Genomic DNA, 18950 nt, shown 5'->3' with positions numbered 1-18950 from the left:
TCTGTCATTGCTACCAACATCTTTCTACTATTTCTACTTTCTATGGACTCTGTTGTTTTCTAGACTCAGTTTCTGGGAACTTTCCGTGTGACGAAATGGGATCATGACTGGTCTGACCGGATAGAGATGATGATCACTGCCAACAGGTGAATAAGGCTGAAAGTGTGACGGATTCATTTGTTTTCATTTGAGCAATGACAGTAACAAATAGCTGCAGGCAGTAATTACCAGGGTTCAAGCGTTTTAAGACCCTTGAGCAATTATAGACATTTTATGATGATTTTACCCAAAAAGGCTAAAACATAATAAATAAAATCACTAGAAATATTATTTAAATTTATCACTTTTGACCAATAGGTGGCGCTCCTTCCAAATTAATGTGGTGTGGTTAACTAGGGGTGATGATGACGCACATGTAGTTTGGTGCCAACATGCCAGTGAATTGCAGAGAAACAGCCTTTTTTCATATCTCCTGACCACTAGGTGGCACTGCGCTGAAATTGTGCAGGTAACCTCAGGACATGATTGTCATAACAAATTGCAAGTTTGGCCTGAATACGATAAAGCTTTAAAGAGATATAGCCTCATGTCCACTTTGGCGAGCTCGTTGTTAAATTCATACGTCTGTTATTTGAGAATGGTTAGGACTATCAAAACGCTTCTGATAACTTTTTGTTTTGTAAATTTTGTATCAATGTTGGTGAAAATCGGACAAACCATCTAGGCCAAGTTTGAAAAGGTAGCTTTTTTACATGATATCAAATATTTAATGAATGGTTTAATTGGCAGCAGTGGTTCTAGAGGCAAAGTTGAGGAGATCTATCATATGTCTCCACGTCGGCGTTTGGCTTTTCATCGTATTTGGGACTTTCACAACAGGTACAAAACAGCGATTGTAGCTATCTCCACCATGGTTGATCGCGCTATGTTTTTATTTGCACGAGTGACACGAAAAACATCCCGTGAGTAATCTAGAGTGAGTGATGCGATGCACGTATTCGCTTCGAGTCTGGTGTGAACACACCATTAAGCCATTTCAGTAAAAGGGCCTGACCCACTTTTGAGTGTTTTTGTGTCCTGTTCTGACCAACAACGGAACTTCAACTCAGTTTTGACAACTTTTGCTAATAAGACTCCAGAGAACGTTCCTGCCTTGTTTTGGTTCCGGTTGGGTGAAAAACGTAGGACTAGTTCACAAAAGTCTGTTTTGTGTAAAAATTCAAAATGGTGGAAAGATTTTCATGACATAAATGAAATCGGATAGCCATTTTGTTCATCTTGAGCCAGTGATTCCAGTGATACACTTGAGTCTGCAACAAACGTTATGAGCGCTTTCAGATGTTCAATCACTGTAGTGCCCCCTACTGGCTGACTGGGGGAGTCTTTGCCAATCTCTCCTCAAATTGAGACCTACCATCTGGCCAAATTTCAAGTCTCTAGGCCTTACAATTTTGTCTGTACGATCTGTTTTACAGCAGAATAATAATAATAATAATAATAATAATCCTTAAAATTACAGCAGGGTTTCGGTGCTTCATGCTGGAACCCCTAATAATCAGAGATCTGGGTTTACGATCCATGTTGTGAAGGTTAAGATGAATGACTTTACTGCACTTCATGTTAATTTGTGAGTAAATTCTGCATGTTTGTTCACAGTGATAACAATGGAAACATGAGTGATATGGTGGTGAGGAGTAGGTGCAGTTCGCCGTTGATCTGGCGATCAGTCTGAGTCATTTCTCAAACTCTTCTGTTTCAGTTTGATCTGCTCTTCACCTCTGGATGATTGAAACTAAAACCTAACACCATGTCTACACCTGATGCGAGTAATGTGTTTGATGCAATCAGTGTAGACACCCTCATGGACACACCTGGGGCCTGTACCATGATGGCAGATGAACAAATTCAGAGTTATAGGATAAGTTTTGACTTGACAAATGCAAACCACTCCAATCTGGCTTTGTTGGTACCATGAAGCTGATCATCAACTTTCTCTGTCAACTCAGGCTTGATCCTGAGTTAATGGAGCACGTGCACATGAATGTGTGACATCAGCGGCGAACAGCCAATCACAACACAGATCAAGTGTGATTCACTTCTCGCGAGAGAGTCAGCGAGATACAAAACTCTTTTGTTAAAGGTTAAGAGATTAAAGAATATGAGGAATTTAAACGCATTTTCACTGAATTACTTGTCTATGAAAGAGGACAAATAAAGGAAATTATCTTGCTCTATCAGTGCAGTCACAAGTGAAACTTGTAAAGTTAGTTTATATAGTTACGATAGAGACTCAAACATGTAAGGTCACATGTAACCATTTTTAAAGTGTTATCTATTGATTCTACCACTTATTTATATTACATATGATCTGTATATATTAATATTAATTTAAAATAAATGCTTTATAATAATTGTTAAACTAAAAGTGCTTGTGTAATGGAGTAATAATAATATAAATCATATTAAAATTATATAAATCATATGTAAATTGTAATTATCATATAAAGCCAGACAATTTTGTTATTGTTGTTGTTGTTGTTTTTTAAGGTACTTCATAGTGACCTTTAATTTGTAGGAAGAGAAACTGGGGGAGTGACTTTTGTTTGTGTCAGACGTGTGTCACTTTGCTCACATCCGATTGGTCCAATTTCAGTTTGCGATCTCTAACTCAGAACATAACCTGCCCCGGAGCAGGTTAGCTGTGCAGTGTAAGTTACTATGGTAATGAACGTAGCTAAAAGCCAAGCCACTTTCATGGTACCTAAAACCCAGGATTGGTGCAAACTAAACTGAAACTTACCTGGCTAGCCAGCTAATCCGGCTTCATGGTACAGGCCCCTGGTGGACATGTCTTGCTATGTTCATCCTTTCACTAACTAACTAACTAACTAACTAACTAACTAACTAACTCTCTTGCAGTTTCTATTTTAATGGCTTTATTGATGACAAAAAACAGCACTGCATTAGTTTTATCAGAAGTTACAGCTACAGTATGATCAATCTAAGACAATAATATAATAAAAAAACAAAATCTATTACTAAACCATCTGTTACTGTTTGTCAGAGCGGCTGAAGACTCTGTGATGTATCTGAACTTCTCTCTGGAGGACAGAGGTCCAAAACCTCTCAACATCATCTACAAGGTCAGAGAGTCAAACAAACATCTGCAGTTTCCCTCAAGTCCAGCATTTACTTCATGTTACATTACAATAATCAATCAGTGAACTAGAGTACAGATGTGACACGAGGTGATTCAGAGGGATCGTACTAATACACATGAAACAGGCATCTGAGTGAGAGATGTATGTGTTATTATGTAGAATTCACTGTTGTCAACACTGCTTTAGATGAATGTAAGTCATGTAAACAAACAAATCTACATAAAGTAACTGAACATAAGTTATCTATTTTATTTATGCATTAGTAATATTGATAATTTAAAGAACATTTGTGTTGGATAAAAAGGGAGTTACATCAGCAACTACCTCAACATGTAAATGCAGTATTGAGCAGATAAATCACAGAGCTGACTGACTCTTGTCTGATGTTACAGGGACAGAAGAGACACACGAGTGTTTATCCGGTGAAGAGTGTCTGATGAAGGAATGCTGCCATCAAAGCCTCTCAGTGAGTACACTACTGAAATGAATTAAACATCTTTTAAATCTTAAGTTGTAGTTTATTTTAATTATTGTAATTTCAAACAACTATTACAGCACTTTTCTGATTCTTGATTCTTGTGCATTTGCTGCAGATCTTCTGTGGTGGAGCAGGACCTGCAAGGCAAGGTGACAGTGACATTTGTGAAAAAAAGGGAAAACCTTAAAAAAAGGATAAAATAAGTACTTCTAATACAGAGATCAGGTGACATTGTGCTGTTAAAATGACTGCTTTTGTATTATGTTTGGGCGTTTTTGTATGATCTGAAATATCTGCAGACTGCTGTGAGCGCTGAGGATGGAGAGTCCACAGCAGCATCCTGGAAATGGTCCAGTGCCATGAATGAGACGCTCCATCACTGCACCTGACCTTACTGCCTCATCTGAACCAGATGCTGCTGTGGTCTCTTCATCATCAGTGAGCTCAGAGCTAGCGAGAGCATCTAGAGAAAGACCAAAAGACACTGAGGATGTGATATTGGTCAAGTTTGTTCTGCTGGTTTCTGTTCATACAATGAAGGCTGACTTTTAGAAGCTTCAAAAGCATCATCAAAAATAGTCATGAAACTTTTATCCAAAGTGATTTACAGTGCTCTTATTACAGGGACCTACAACCCCCTGGATCAACCTGGAGAAAAGAGCCTTGCTGAAGGACACACCAGTGACGAACCAGCAACCTTCTGCTCACCAGTTCAGTGGTTTAGCCAACTACAAAAGTAATAAAGCTACAACAACAAAAAATGCATGTAATTATAAACATGAAATGAAATTTGTCAAGAAATGGAAAGCTGACAACATGAATGGTAAATGTTTAACTCTGTTTAAATGTTTTACAGGTAGTCGTGCTCATGGGGAGCAGGCACAGCAGCAGCCAGATGTTCTCCTGCTCTTGCCTCAAGGTTGTGTGGTTCAGGGGGCATCATCATGGTCTTCCTCATCCTCTGGGTCAACGATGTCCCCATTGAGAAGAGCAAGATTGTGAAGCACAGCGCAGCTGCAGAACTGGCTCAGCTGTGTTGAGATGGCAGAAGCATGGCCGTAGCCAGGCTTTGAAAATTTGTGAGGTCCGGATGGGGGGATGGTTGGGGGAGATTGGATGCTATAATAACCTCTTATTATAGAATTGTGCTATAATAACCCCTATATATACAACTCATTATACACTATTAACACTTTAAAATAGACAGAAATTTTTGTGAAAGAAAGAAGTTTTCTCTGTTTTGGAGGGATTTTAATTTTTAAATCATACCCTATTTATTGCATCAAAATTTGTTAATACATTTCTATAGTTATGGGGTGGATAATTTTATCAGTTGTTTATTATACATGCAACAATACTGTTATAGTTTTTATTTATAACCATTGCGGTGTAGCTGATAACTTTGTCTAGTGCTCTTATAAATGTTTATAGCATGATTTGTGAAAATTTAACTACTATGAATGACTTGGCATATACTTCTTCATAGTGTTTGCATATTTCATTTTATTCTTTAACCTACTTTTTCTAAAGATCTCTGCACTAGTGTTAAATGCTACTGTTTTTGACAGCGTTGATAACGTTTCTGACAGATATGAATTTTTTATTTTTATTTTTATGCTTCCTTATCGAATGTCAGAAATGGGCTTTTTGATTACTGGTGATTACGGCGATGCAGTGTTGCCAGATATTGCTATTAAGATGAGCAAAAGCCCATCAGTAAATAAAAATAAACTGAATATATTACAAATCTTTTGCAAATAAGATAAGATAAAGATATCGCTGACCCTAAACCGCAAGGTCCTACATTATTAACTTTCTAAAGTGTCAAATTAAGTGGGAAAGACAAGTCAAAAATGTGCATATTAGCTGGATTTGGCAACACGGAGACTGCGCTCGCGTCCTCACTCGCAACTCTCTCAAGCCTCGTTCACTCCGCCAGCATCCCGCAGCGATCATTTTCATACCACGGACGCTAAACATTCTTGCAAACTGTCTAAACTGAATTATACATACAGACATATGAGGAGTTTAATAGCAAATTGGTCATTCAGAGAACAAATTTTATTTTTGAACATGAAAAATTTACAGAGGTTCGGACCTCGGTGACCTCATAGCTGGCTACGGGCCTGGGCAGAAGGATGTGGGCTAACCGTCTGTAAATACATGATTGTTAGAACAATACGTTTGAATGAAGCTTTGTTTCATCTGTTGTTGACTTGTATATTGTATGTATTTATTGTGATGCTTCCTTTTATTCATTCTTTTACTCATTTATTCATGTTTCTTGTTGTCATTAAATAAAATATATTTTATTAATTCATGTATTAATTGCTTGACTGAAAATTGATGCATTCACATCGACTGCATTTGTTGAACTAGTGTATATTCATGTATAGCCATGTCATGACAAAAACTACATTTTGCTTGTTTTACTTGTTTGTCATTTTAAGTAAAAAAAAAAAAGTAGTAATTATTGGTTAGCACTTATCATTATTATTGCGTGCAAGTGTTGGGGTGGGCAAACGATGCAATTCATTCTGGGGTAATCTTAATTTTTAAGTAGAAATACTTACATTTTTAGAGTATAAAATCAACAGTCTTCTCCAAAGGCGAGATCTTCGAGCAGCTGCCCGACATATCCTTTGTGCTGACATTTCAAACGCTGAGGAAAACCGTACTAGATAGTTGAGTTAGTGATGCTATGAGGTGATAGTGCACCTGTCCCTCTTTTTTATTATTATTATTATTGCCGAACTTATTACATAAAAGATCAGGGAAAGATGGTTGTATCTAACAATGAACAATCATAAATGGCATAAAACGGTAAACAAAAATTTAATGTGTTTATCATAGTATGAGATAATATACACAGAAAAAAAGCACAGTGACGAGGTTAAATATCTTTGAATAATTCATCATGATGCTTTTTTTTAGAAGCCTGAGCGATGAAAAAAGAAAGTTAAATTCAACAAGAAAAAGAAGAAAACAGGAGATTTAAGCCACTTTTGCTTGTGGATGATAAAATAATTAACAAAATATTCAAGAGATAACAATTTTGGGTTTTTGTAATAAAAAATAAAATAAAAAATGCTTTAAGGATAAAACTGTGGATCACATTAGTGGAGTTACAGATATAAGAACTTAAAGCAACACAAAATGTATTGACTACTACAATCACAAAATAAAAGGGCAGCTGTTTCTTCAACAAGACCACAAAATGAGCAAATTTCATCAGTATCAAGATACTTAGAGATAGATGAATTAAACCTGTCACTCATATCTTTTGTTGCGCTTGTTATAACGCAACATGATGCCACCACAGATTCGGGGTTAATTAAGTCCGTGAACATTACACGGAATTCTGTGAGATCAGGTTGTATAACGTCTTAGGTCACATGATAACGTCAACATAGCGGATGATATCCGAATCGCATTCATACTTAACGCATTCGGGCTGTAGAGTATGTACTCTTTTAGCGCTCGTTAAGTAAGTACTTATTGAAGAAAGTATGTGGTTTCGGACGCAGCCCGACAACATCTCGTTTTGACATCTCGCGTGGTTCTGTGTGATTTGGACAACTTCAAGTTACGCCCCTTTCTTCAAGTTACGCCTCCTTCCAGTTACGCCCCTCTCTTGCAGTCTGCAGACAGACCCTTCTCTAACCCTCCGGAATCTTCCCTTCTTCACTTACACCTGGGAGTTCTGTGAGCTCGCCGCGGCAACAACGTTGCAGGACGCCACCATCATTGAGATGTTCCGGCTCGGGGCCACTTTCCAGCGTTCCCGTGGACCTCCCAGACACCACGGGATTGTGTTGGAGAGAGGCCATTCTTCGGTGTCTGGGAAGCGTCCGGGCCCGAGCCGGAACCAACTCGTCAGCCTCGGCTCTCCCTCGACAGCCATCATCCCCGACTCCTCCTCACCAGCCGCCGTCCGCGGCCCAGGAATTCCTGCCGCCGTCCGCGGCCAACGCAAGTCCGCTGCCACCCGCAGCTCCCCCTAGCCCGCCGTCAGCGGGGAAAAGCACGCCGCTGTTCGCGGCCACCGCAAGCCCGCGGACACGGAATACGGCAAGCCCGCCAAGAAGTATGGCAAGCCCGCTGGTCCCGTCCAGCTCGTCTGTGCCTCCGCTGGTCCCGTCCAGCTCCGCGCTTCATGAGCACCCCCCCTGTGCCTGCGCCACGAAGGCGTCTCCCTGTCTCCGCGCTTCCAGAGCGCATCCAAGTATCAGCACTGCCCGAGCGCACCCAAGAGTCAGCGCTTCAAGAGCGCCCCCCTGTGCCTGCGCCACGAAGGCGCCTCCCTAGCTCTGCGCTGTCCGAGCGCATCCAAGAGTCTGCGCAAAGACAAAGAACCCCTAAATTCTCCTTTAAAAATTTTTTTTGGGGGGGCTATTCCCCTGTGAACCTTGCTCCGTCTTGGGCGCCCAAACTCCCGGATCCACCCTGGCCTCCCGAGTTCCCGGATCCGCCATGGCTCCTCAAGCTCCCTGCTCCGTCATGGCCTCCCAAGCTCCCTGCTCCGCCATGGCCTCCCAAGTCCCTGGATCCGCCATGGCCTTCCGAGCCTCCTGACCCGCCATGGTCGCCGGAATCCCCAGATCCGCCATGGTCTCCAAGGGTCTCCTGTTCCGCCCTGGATGCCTCCTCAGTATCCCCGTCCTGCACCGGCGTCCAGGGCGCCCACCCCCCCTCCCAGTTGGTACTGTTATGGCGCGGGACGCGCCTTCCGGGAGGGGGAGGTACTGTTACGTGTCTGCCTATCGGGAATCCCCTTTGTCCTTATTTGGTTTAGTTCCTGTCCTCATTAGTTAATCATCGGTCATTGTCCCCACCTGAGTTTAATTACGTTGTTTGCTCTTTTGTTCTCTCTCCTTTAAAAGTCCTCAGTTCTCCCTTTGTGTTTGTCCATTATTGATGTAATAAATGGGGAAAGTGCGTTGAAGCCGTTTCGTTCTCCCGTCTTTTTATTTATATTCATTTTTTTTACGCCACAACCACACGCCCGTGACACTCATCAAATGTATTTAAAATACAAAATACTGGTGTGAGAAATGTATTTAATTAAAATACAAGTCATGTGTAATTTGAAAATACAAAAATGGAAACAATATTTTCAAGCAATCAAGTGCAAGAGACAGTGCCATCACATTTAGATACATACAAGAGAAAAATACTGTATTGTCCCGAATATAAGACGACCCTGATTATAAGACGACCCCCCTTTTTCCAGATATACCTGTTGGAAAAAGGCTTTATGGAAACCAAATCTTTTTTTTTTTTTCTCTCTCTGTAAAACACATTTATTCTTAAATTATTTTCATATTGCATATTTTTCCAATTCTAATTTTTGTTTTGAAAGTATGGTAAATACTGGTAAAATGTATCAACAATGACCTTGGAAAATTTTGATATACCATTGAAATAACAGGTAGCCCATCTGAATTATAGAACAATTAGGCTATCCAACTCATAGTAGCCTACCAAAATGTTATTATCAGTAGACGTGAAATCTTATTGTAGTCTTCAAATCTGGGTACTGTCTTATGTTTTAAAATCACTTACAGAGGAAGTTTGGTCCCATCAGGCTAACATGACAGTCACGATCATGCTGCTGTAAGCTTTTCTTTTTCATTTGTTTTAATTCGCGATCTTTACAACACACATTACATTACATATTTCATGGCACACTCGTTTTATGCGTTTTTGGCGCCACCTATTGTTGTGGGTGTATTATTGACATGTCAAAGTCTAGACCCTGAATATTAGACGAATGCGTTTTTTCAGATGTATTTCCAAGGAAAAAACATCGTCTTATATTCGGGTCAATACGGTAAGTGATTCCCCCTCCTCGAACAACTTATAAACAACATAATCTTTAACCCTAACACTAGACAGTATATACAAAATATACTTATCCATATTTCTTCTCATTTCTGTTTATACCATCAAGCATTTCTACACTTTATTTTTTCATGTCTCTTTATGGTTTCTTCATAAACGTCAAAAATTAAGCATTCCTGTGAAACTATTGTCATACCACCTCATCCTACTCAAGAGGATGGTTCAAGCTGTTTCACTGTCAACAGTAAAGGTTAACTCCTGAAAATGTGATTATTTAGCTGTTAAAGGGCTCTGTGTATGATTATATGATTCGAACCTCGGTCTCTAGCATCAATCGCTAGAGCGTCTCTTGAGGTCAGGGGAGTGAGGTTTACACGCAACAGCTCCTACATCTGTAGAATACAGAAACCCAGGGCCACTGCCCCTCTCACCAAACCCACCATTGGGTTTTAGATTTCTGTCGTGATGATTGGCTCTCGGTCTTCTATCAGTGATAACAACAAAATATCCACGTTCTTAGAATTAGAATGTCTAATCAAATTATCGTACCCAATCAGATCTAATATAAATAACACAGAATTCGCTGTTGTTGGCACACTTTGTAGACCAAAAATAAATAAATAAATAAATACGTCTTCACACAAAAGAAGACGGAGACAGAGAGAGAAAGAGTGAAGGGAGGCAGCTAAAGCAGTTCAGCATCACAAACATGGATTCAAAGCTCCAGCAGGTCAGTCATCATATAGAATATCTAGCAGTTTGTCACACTTTAATTATTGTAATTAAGTATATTTCCCATTATAATCACTTGTCTTGATACTAGTAATCTATAACACATCATATTTTATTGAAACCATATTAATAGTAGGCCAATACATAATTAAAAAATAATATAAATGTTCTAAATGAGTTGTTTATTAGTATATAATATAGATTTATGCTGTAAAATATTAAATTAACAAAAGCAAAATAAAGCCTCTAACACTAGCTTGCTCTGTTTTCTTTTTATTTATTATATAATAAAACAACAAACCTTGCTACGTGTTCTGCGTTAAGCTAACTGAGACTTGTTATAGCACTTGTGTATCATTGCTCTTTTGTCGGTTTTGATTGCTTCCATTGTCCTCATTTGGATAAAAGCGTCTGCTAAATGACTAAATTTAAATGTAAATTAAATGTCTAATATTTATATGGGAGAGTGGGGTAAGATTATAAATTTTTATTTACTTATGTGGTCCTCAAGATAAGGGGAAATGAAGTACAATGAAAGTATCTATTCTATCCTAGTGAAAGTATTCCTATCATCTTAAATGATCAGAATGCATCTATGACAAAGGGTTCTAAAAATAAGACTTCTTATCAAAAAAAAAAAAAAAAAGTGTCCCCATGGCTCAGTTTGCCCCGGGTTAGGGGTAGGTTGACCCGAGTCGAGTCAGTGGGTAAGATGACCATCTGACCAAATCTGATTCAAACCCATGTGAAATAAATAATCATTTAAAAACTTTTACAAACAGTCATATTTCCTTTCATAAAGTTAATTTTTACAACATAAAACCAACCAAATGAAGTTTAAATTTCAATATTTAATTGTTTGCATTTCTGAAACAATATGTTGAACACCAAAGTTGTAACCTTCCTAAAAACAGACTAAACAGAGAGTTTGTTGGCCATTAGCGACTACAGACTGTGGGATTACAAATTTATTTAAATGTTTAATTTAGATTCCAATGTAATAATATACAAACTGAAGAAGTTATATACATTGTGTTTAGCATTTATGGTGAAGATGATGACATCAGATGAACGATTCTGTTAAACAAAGTTTGTAGCAAGAGGTCCCTGCCAGTTCCTGTTCTCTTATTGTAAGTGAAATGAGCCAGACGACGGAGACTGTTGCCTTTTGTTTGTAATTGCTCTTGATGCCCCTGCCCCAATCTTTGGGCAGTTAGGCTGATTAGATTAGGAGTGGTTAAATGGGGCAGGATGCTATACCTGAATACTTCATTTGCATGCTTTAAGATCGTCACCCAGGTGCTTTGTTTCCATTCCTAAGCACTGCCCCCTAAATGTATTTAAACTACAATATATCACTGCTTTAGTTTAGATTTTCGATGACTACAGCTACCAACAGCTTGTGTTCTCAATAAAAGAATCCTGCTGAAGATACAACCCGAAGTCTCCATGGTCTTCACTTCTGAGTTGCCTAAACTTTAGAAGATAAAAGTTCACAACAAGACGGAAAGATATCTGATTATAATGTGATGAAAAGCATCTTCTGGTTCTTATCAGAGAAGTATTTGATGCACTTGTACACTGTCCCTATCAAATAAACTACAAATAATATGTATATATGATAAACTAAACCACTAATACCACATTAAAATACCAGTTTATAATTCAGAGATTTAACTTAACTACAGTGCCTTATGATGCTGACTCATTTTACCCCACAACATTTGGCTCACTTTACCCCATAGCTGCCATTTTAGACAAAAATATCTACCGTAGCTTACCAATTCACGCTAATATAAAGCTAAATGATCTGCATAGTTTTATAGGTTGCTAAATCATCTATATATTTTTAGACCTGGATACATTTGCTTTGATGTAACAACCATTACATCTGTTATGCTAAAGCTTTACTTTGACAAGCCAAAAACAGTTTTTAAAGTAAATGGGTGCCTTCCATTCCCCCATGTGTTTCTCCTTTTCACAGTCTGGCAGAAATGATGGGTGCTTCCAAAATACATGGTCGCATCCATAGTAGGCCTAATGTGAGCAAGAAATGGCCAATGAGATTCACCAACATCATGTTGACAGATGAGGTTCATTAAAAGTACACTGTAATGACAGTTTCCCTTGGATTAACCACCCTGAGTCATTCACATAATAATTAGTCTACAGGCTTTCATTTTTTAGTTTCTTTACATGCTGTTCAGTCATTAGCAATAATATTTATTTTAATTGAATTCAGTTTGTCTATCGAAACAAGTAGCTACCTTTTGCCAAGCAAGCTTACGTAACTTGTCAGCTAGCAAGTAACTAGAGCAGCTTTTTCTGTGAGCAATATCTGATAGTACATATTGTAATACATACTTAGCCAGTTTTTCCCATTTGGAACATGGAACCATGGATGAATTAAAGGTTTATTTCACCCAAAAATGGAAATTCTGTCATTAATTACTCACCCTTATGTTGTTTCACACCTATAAGAACTTCGTTCCTCTTCCAAACACAAATGGAGATCTTTCTGATGAAATCCGAGAGCTTTCCCTACATAGGCACCAACACAACTTACACATTCAAAGCTCAGAACGGTAGGAAAGACATCGTTAAAGTACTCCATGTGACTTCAGTGGATTAACCCTCAATTTTATTAAGCAAAGTGAGTGCTTTGTTTGCACAATAAAACATAATTTACAACTTTATTCATGAAAACATTGATCTGTATTGTGTTCACAAGAGCATTAAACCACATTTGTGTTGTGTTCACGAGACTTGCATCAACACAACACAAACGAGTGAGTGTTCACTACTAGAGTACCACAACACATGTGATATTGATAATATTTTCAGCAAATAAAGTGGTCATTTATGTTTTCTGTGCAAAAAATATCACTCACGTCACTTAATAAAATTGGATTATTTAATGACATGCTTAATTACTGTCAGGGAGTCACAGTCACCGCCAACTACGTTCACCAGACCCCAATCCCCTGATTATTGATCACGCTCATCAAGAGCACTATATCCTTGCGCTCCTCCCGCACAGTCACTGTCTGGTCTTGAGCATTATACGTGTAGTAACCTGACTCTCACCTGCCGCGATCGTCTCCTCAGCTCCAGTGCTCCACCATCTCCTCGTACTCCCGGTCTCCGCAGATATCCTGGAAAGCAAGGAAAGGACTAATCACTCAGTTAAGAACCAAGAAACCTGCTAACCCTAGTTTACTCACCTGGACTGTGTTTCAATAAACCTGCTGTCTGTGCACTTACCTCTGTGTTTCTCCAGTTTGTGTGCTGACAACTACTTCTGAAGCAATCTGTTCCATATCTGTGACTCTGCAGCACAAAAGCAGTCATAAGTAGCACAGGTATATTTGTAGCAATAGCCAACCATTTGTCTTTTATGCCAAAAATCATTAGGATTTTAAAGTAAAGATCATGTTACATGAAGATATTTAGTAAATTTCCTACCGTACGTGTATTAACCTAATTTTTGATTAGTCATATGAATTGCTAAGGAATTTAGCAAAGTTTGGACAACTTTAAACTTAAAAGGTGAGTTTCTCAATATTTAGATTTTTCTTTCTACACCCTCAGATTCCAGGTTTTCAGATATTGTCCTATCCTAACAAACCATGCATCGATGGAAAGCTTATGTGTTCAGTATAAGTCAAAAATATTTCATTTGAAAATCTCAATTTAAAAAAAATGACACTTATGACTGGTTTTGGGGTCCAGGGTTTTGATCATTAATCTGAATCTGATCCAGACATAGTCTTTTACAAAAACTCAATTTTCTTAGCTTGTTCAAAATGTGGTGATGTCTCCGCTTCTTTCATAAAACCTACCCACATTTAAGTGTTGACAAAAAAGATTGCATGAAGCTAGAATAAAAGTCCCTGTTCTTTGATGTGTTAAAAAAACCAAAAAACAAACAAAAAAAAAAAACCCTTACCCTTCAGGCCCCAGAGCGGAGGAGTTCTGGCACTGATCTGAAGTGAGTTCAGCACATCCAGACCAGAAACAGAAACAGCAGAATGGAGACGCACATCTGGACTCTCTTCATGTGGGGTGAGAGATTTCTTCACAAGACACAAATCATCCATCCAGAAATGTTTCTACTTTCTTGTAGTGTCTGTGTGTGAAGAATATTTTCTTACATTTTCATGAAGTGAAAGCGCCGGAGCTGTAAGTTATGTGTCAGTAAGTCTCTGTTCTGGAGCCAGAGCCCGTTCTGCGTGTTTCCACAGACTGGAGAACTGACCGCTGCTGTGTGTTGTGACTGTAAACAGAGTAAAACAAACACTGCATGTAGAGCGGCTCTTCTGTTATTACTCTGTTCACAGTACTGCGAGTGATTCTAGCGTTCATACTACTGAAGCAACTCTTCTGTTCTGACAGATATCGAAACTTAAACCGTTTATTCTCAAGCTGGCTCTCTCTCTCTCCAGCACGCGCAGCTTTATATATTTAGACATGTTTAGCGACATATGTTTACATTGCTCACTGAAGCTGCGTTACACAGAGTCAGTATAGCATGTTGCAGCATGTTGATGGTTGTGATTGTGTTGTTACAGTTTTTGTTGCTCGCTTTGGTACTAATTTCACAAGTAAGGTGTACTTTTTCCAAACTCTTAGTACAAAAATCCAAACTGATCACACTTGTAACACAGCTTGTCATTCGTTCAAAACCTGATGTAATGCTTTTATTCAGCTGCACATATTTTCAGTCCACATAATCACTGTTTCAAACACAAGATTAGTGTAATATGTAATGACAACATTTGGTTTAATCACCGAAACACAGCAGTATGATCTTCTTTCAGTTTAATACTTTTAACAGTCAGTTAATTTAATAGAAAACAATACAAGATACGTGTTTCAAATCACCTTTGTTGCTGAAATAATTACAGTAATAGAGGCAATAATTGTCATGTCAGAAATTACACTTACATTACCTAGCTTGCATAAAATGCATAATGTTTGTAAAAGTATTTGTACAGTGTGTGACTGGATCAAAAAGGTGTGATGAAGATATGACATGGCCATAAGGTTTGGTGCTAGACAGAGTTTACTGTCAATGCAGTATGACATGACTGAATCTACAAACTGCACTTTTCAGATGAGTTATAGTAATGTGCAGTCTCTACCATGGTAATGCCTCTATATACAGTATCACATGGCATAATGTAATGTAAAATGCTGTATTTGATGCCATCTGTCTCCCTTCTTCTGATACATCTCTGATCAGTGTCTCTCCCTTGTATCCTGCTGTATGTTCACAAATTGCAAAACACACAGTTTTACAAATGAGGATGTGCTCAAATGTTTGTGTGTGTGTGTGTGTGTGTGTGTGTGTGTGATTTTATCAGGTTTTGCTCACTTCTGGGTAACAATTTGTCCACAAAATATGGGTAATTAGGTACACACACACACACACACACACACACACACACACACACACACACACACACACACACACACACACACACACACACACACACACACACACACACACACACACACAGGTATTCCTATCATTATGATGACATTTCATAGGAGTAATGGGTTTTATAGCATACTGTACAAACTATATATTCTATCCCCCTACACTAACCCTACTCCTAAACCTACCCTTACAAAAATATTTTTTATTTTTGTTTGTTTTTTTTTTTATAGAAAAAAAGTCTGAAATTGATTTCAGATATTGCCATATTTTAGGAACATTTTGTTCCCATAACATAGGGTTTACCTGAACCACACACACACATGTACAAAATAGTGGTTATCATCGAATATAAATCACTTTTAGTGCAAAAATAAATAAATAAATAATTACATTTGATTGCCCCTAAATAGCAAACAAGTTTTTTAGAAACTATATCTATTGAATCTATATCTATAGATATATATAGCTGCACCAAATGATTCACTGGTTAACCATTAAGATGAGTTAGATTAAATAATAGACAAATGTATGAAACTGAATGAGAAGACATGCAAATGAAACGCTTGATAGTAAGAGTGTTATGATAAGCAGTTACTGTGAATGAAACATTGATATAAACATTGATGAAACAATTATTTTGTGTAGTGAAAATGATACTTTGTGATTGTGTGTATTGTACTAAGACAACTGAAAATATGCTGAAATGTTTGAAAAAAGTGCACTTTTGATGATCTGTTGTGATATTAGTACTAAGAGTATTGAAAAAGTACACCTTACTTGTGAAATTAGTACCAAAGCGAGCAACAAAAACTGTAATAATGGGTTAGAGTTAGACTGACTGACTGATTTTGTGGAACAAGGATGAATTTCTAGGCTGGATCGGCTCAGGAATCAAATCCGATATCAGAAAACTACAAAATACAGTCCAGACTGCTAAGAAAAGTATTAGGGATAGCACTTTATTTTAAGGTGTCCTTGTTACACGTGTTACATGCATTTACTATTATAATAACAATAAATGATGCATAATTACAGGAAAGTAACCCTAAACCAAACCCTAATCCTAACCCAAACCAAACTGTATAGTAAGTACATGTAGTTAATTAATATTCAATTTTTCAATTCAATTCAAGTTTATTTGTATAGCGCTTTTTACGATACAATCGTTGCAAAGCAGCTTTACAGGAAATTAAGTTTCTACTATGCACATATATATACATATATACATACATGCATACACATATGCACACATGCACACATATATACACTGTAAAAAATTGCTGTAAAATTTACAGTAACTTACTGGCAATTTTGGTTTCCAGTAAGACTGTAAATTTACAAGAGTACTGTAAATCAATAATTACAATTGTACTGTAAAAATACAGCAAACTCTTGCATGCTGTAAAATTGTTATGATGGTGTGTAAACATTTGGTAAACTTATTTGGTAACACTTTAGAATAATGGTCCGTTGTTAACAAGTAACTATGCAGGAAGTAATAGGTAGTACTACATTAACACTTAACTTAATACTATTAACTAATAGAGAAACAAGATTAACTAAGCAGTAAGTAACAATTTTAGGACAAACTACTTGCGAACTATGACCAATTAATTAAGAATAACCAATTAATTACTAATCACAACAGTAACGTCTTAAAAGTGAGCAATTGGGTTCTTTGTGGAAACTAATTTATGAATATGATATCCCCCAAATAAGTTGGCTACAGTTTGAAATTGTGACTACTACTCTTACCAAAGGATGGATGTTCTCTGTTTATTTCAATCAAAAACAGAATAATAATAAAAACGATAATTCACTTAAAAATGTTAATAATTAGGAAGTGATGCTGACAAGCTCATGATTGAATTAGTTCACAATTATGAACTCTGTTTTATGTCAGTTCAATATGTATCCCACTCCAAATGACTTACTGGTAAAATATCACTAGTGCTTCACACAAATGTATGACTGTATCATGTGTCAGATATAAAACATTACATAACTTATTAATTTAGATGTGCGTAATTACTAAGGGGTTAACATGTTTTTCACTTTAAAATAATGGTCCAGATCACTAGTAGTTCCTTAGTAGCACTTTAGCTTTAAAGTGAAAAATACTTTAACCCCTCTCAAACATTACCTTGTCAGCCTGCAGGAAAACTAGTGATCTGGACCATTATTTTAAAGTGAAAAACACCTTAACCACTCAGTAATTACTAAGTAATTTAATAAGTTATTTAACACTTTATTTTGATGGTCCCTTTTGAACATTCTGTTGACACTAAGTAAACTACATGTCAGCAAACTCTCATAAGAGTATTAGTAGACTGTCTGCTTCATATCTACTAACTCCTTATTGTGTTTGTCTCCCAACAGATATTCTACTGACTATAAGTAACTTTGCAAGAACGTGTCAACTTAATCTAACCCTAACCCTACCAGTCAACTAATACACTACTAACACTCTAATGAGAGTCAGTAGAAATGTAGGTGCAACATTACTTATAGTCAATAGAATGTGTTAAAGGGACCATCAAAATAAAGTGAAACCAACATATTTAAATCTGACACATAGTGCCACAATGGTGAGGTCAAACGAAACGTTTTCAATAAAACAAATAAACTTCTGTTAATTCTCAAATTATTTTTAAAGACATATGACAGAAATAAAGTCAAATTGTAATGTGTTAAGCTGGTAATGCTGTTTGTGGAGTTGTTTAATCAGATCTTCAGAGATTTAATGATGTCTTGTATTTCAGTTGAGTTCATCTAAGGCTGTGGCTGAAGACAGTTGTAGTTCTTGTTTCTCTTTCATTCAGTGATTCTGCGTGTTAACAGCAGATGTTATCTATAAGGAGAGTAAATATTTAACTGAACTGTATTATTTTGCACAAGAGAGATCGGTTAGTTTAATTTAGTTTTGTGGATCACCATTGTGGTGGAGAGTAGAGCCTGTGCTTCAGTCAATGATGAGCCGCAAACACTGATGTTCTACTGCTTTATTTAAAGACAGTAACTGTAGAGTTGCTGATACAGTGATGATCTTTTTGTTAAGTGCTTTACCACATGCATGTGTGCTATAGCTGATGATAAACTGCAACGATTTGAGTTAAAGTCATGTTTTTAATAACTTTACTATTATAAATTAAGTGTTTGCAGTTTTATATTAAGAAATGTTCCTTCTTAGTAGAATCAAATGAAATAAGTTTATCAAATGTTCACACCATCACAACAATTTTACAGCATGCAAGAGTTTGCTGTATTTTTACAGTACAATTGTAATTATTGA

At 37.3% G+C, this 18950-nt stretch overlaps 1 protein-coding gene and 1 long non-coding RNA gene across 4 annotated transcripts in view; both read left to right on the top strand.

The window, feature by feature from the left end:
- The first annotated feature begins 3551 nt into the window (after window positions 1–3551).
- Window positions 3552–4355, top strand: LOC131546198 (uncharacterized). 2 transcript variants are annotated; one of them, XR_009272624.1, is made up of 3 exons: window positions 3552–3627; window positions 3755–3788; window positions 4264–4355. It is a non-coding gene; the product is annotated as an uncharacterized LOC131546198 (long non-coding RNA). The 2 variants fall into 2 exon arrangements; XR_009272625.1 differs by lacking the exon at window positions 4264–4355 and adding an exon at window positions 3939–4137 and having other exon boundaries at window positions 3558–3627.
- Window positions 4356–14163: 9808 nt separating this feature from the next.
- The window catches only part of LOC131539366 (integrin alpha-M-like), a 40640-nt gene continuing 35853 nt past the window's right edge, over window positions 14164–18950 (top strand). For both annotated transcript variants that reach the window (XM_058773919.1, XM_058773912.1), the window contains exon 1: window positions 14164–14280. In XM_058773919.1, coding sequence (XP_058629902.1) covers window positions 14247–14280 — 34 coding nt within the window. In that variant the 5' untranslated portion in view covers window positions 14164–14246. The remainder of the gene's footprint in view (window positions 14281–18950) is intronic.

Source organism: Onychostoma macrolepis, chromosome 01 (assembly GCF_012432095.1).
Source record: "Onychostoma macrolepis isolate SWU-2019 chromosome 01, ASM1243209v1, whole genome shotgun sequence".
NCBI classification, from domain to species: Eukaryota; Metazoa; Chordata; class Actinopteri; order Cypriniformes; family Cyprinidae; genus Onychostoma; species Onychostoma macrolepis.
The sequence above is the reverse complement of the archived record's forward strand: the minus strand, read 5'-3'. Positions and strand labels throughout refer to the sequence as shown.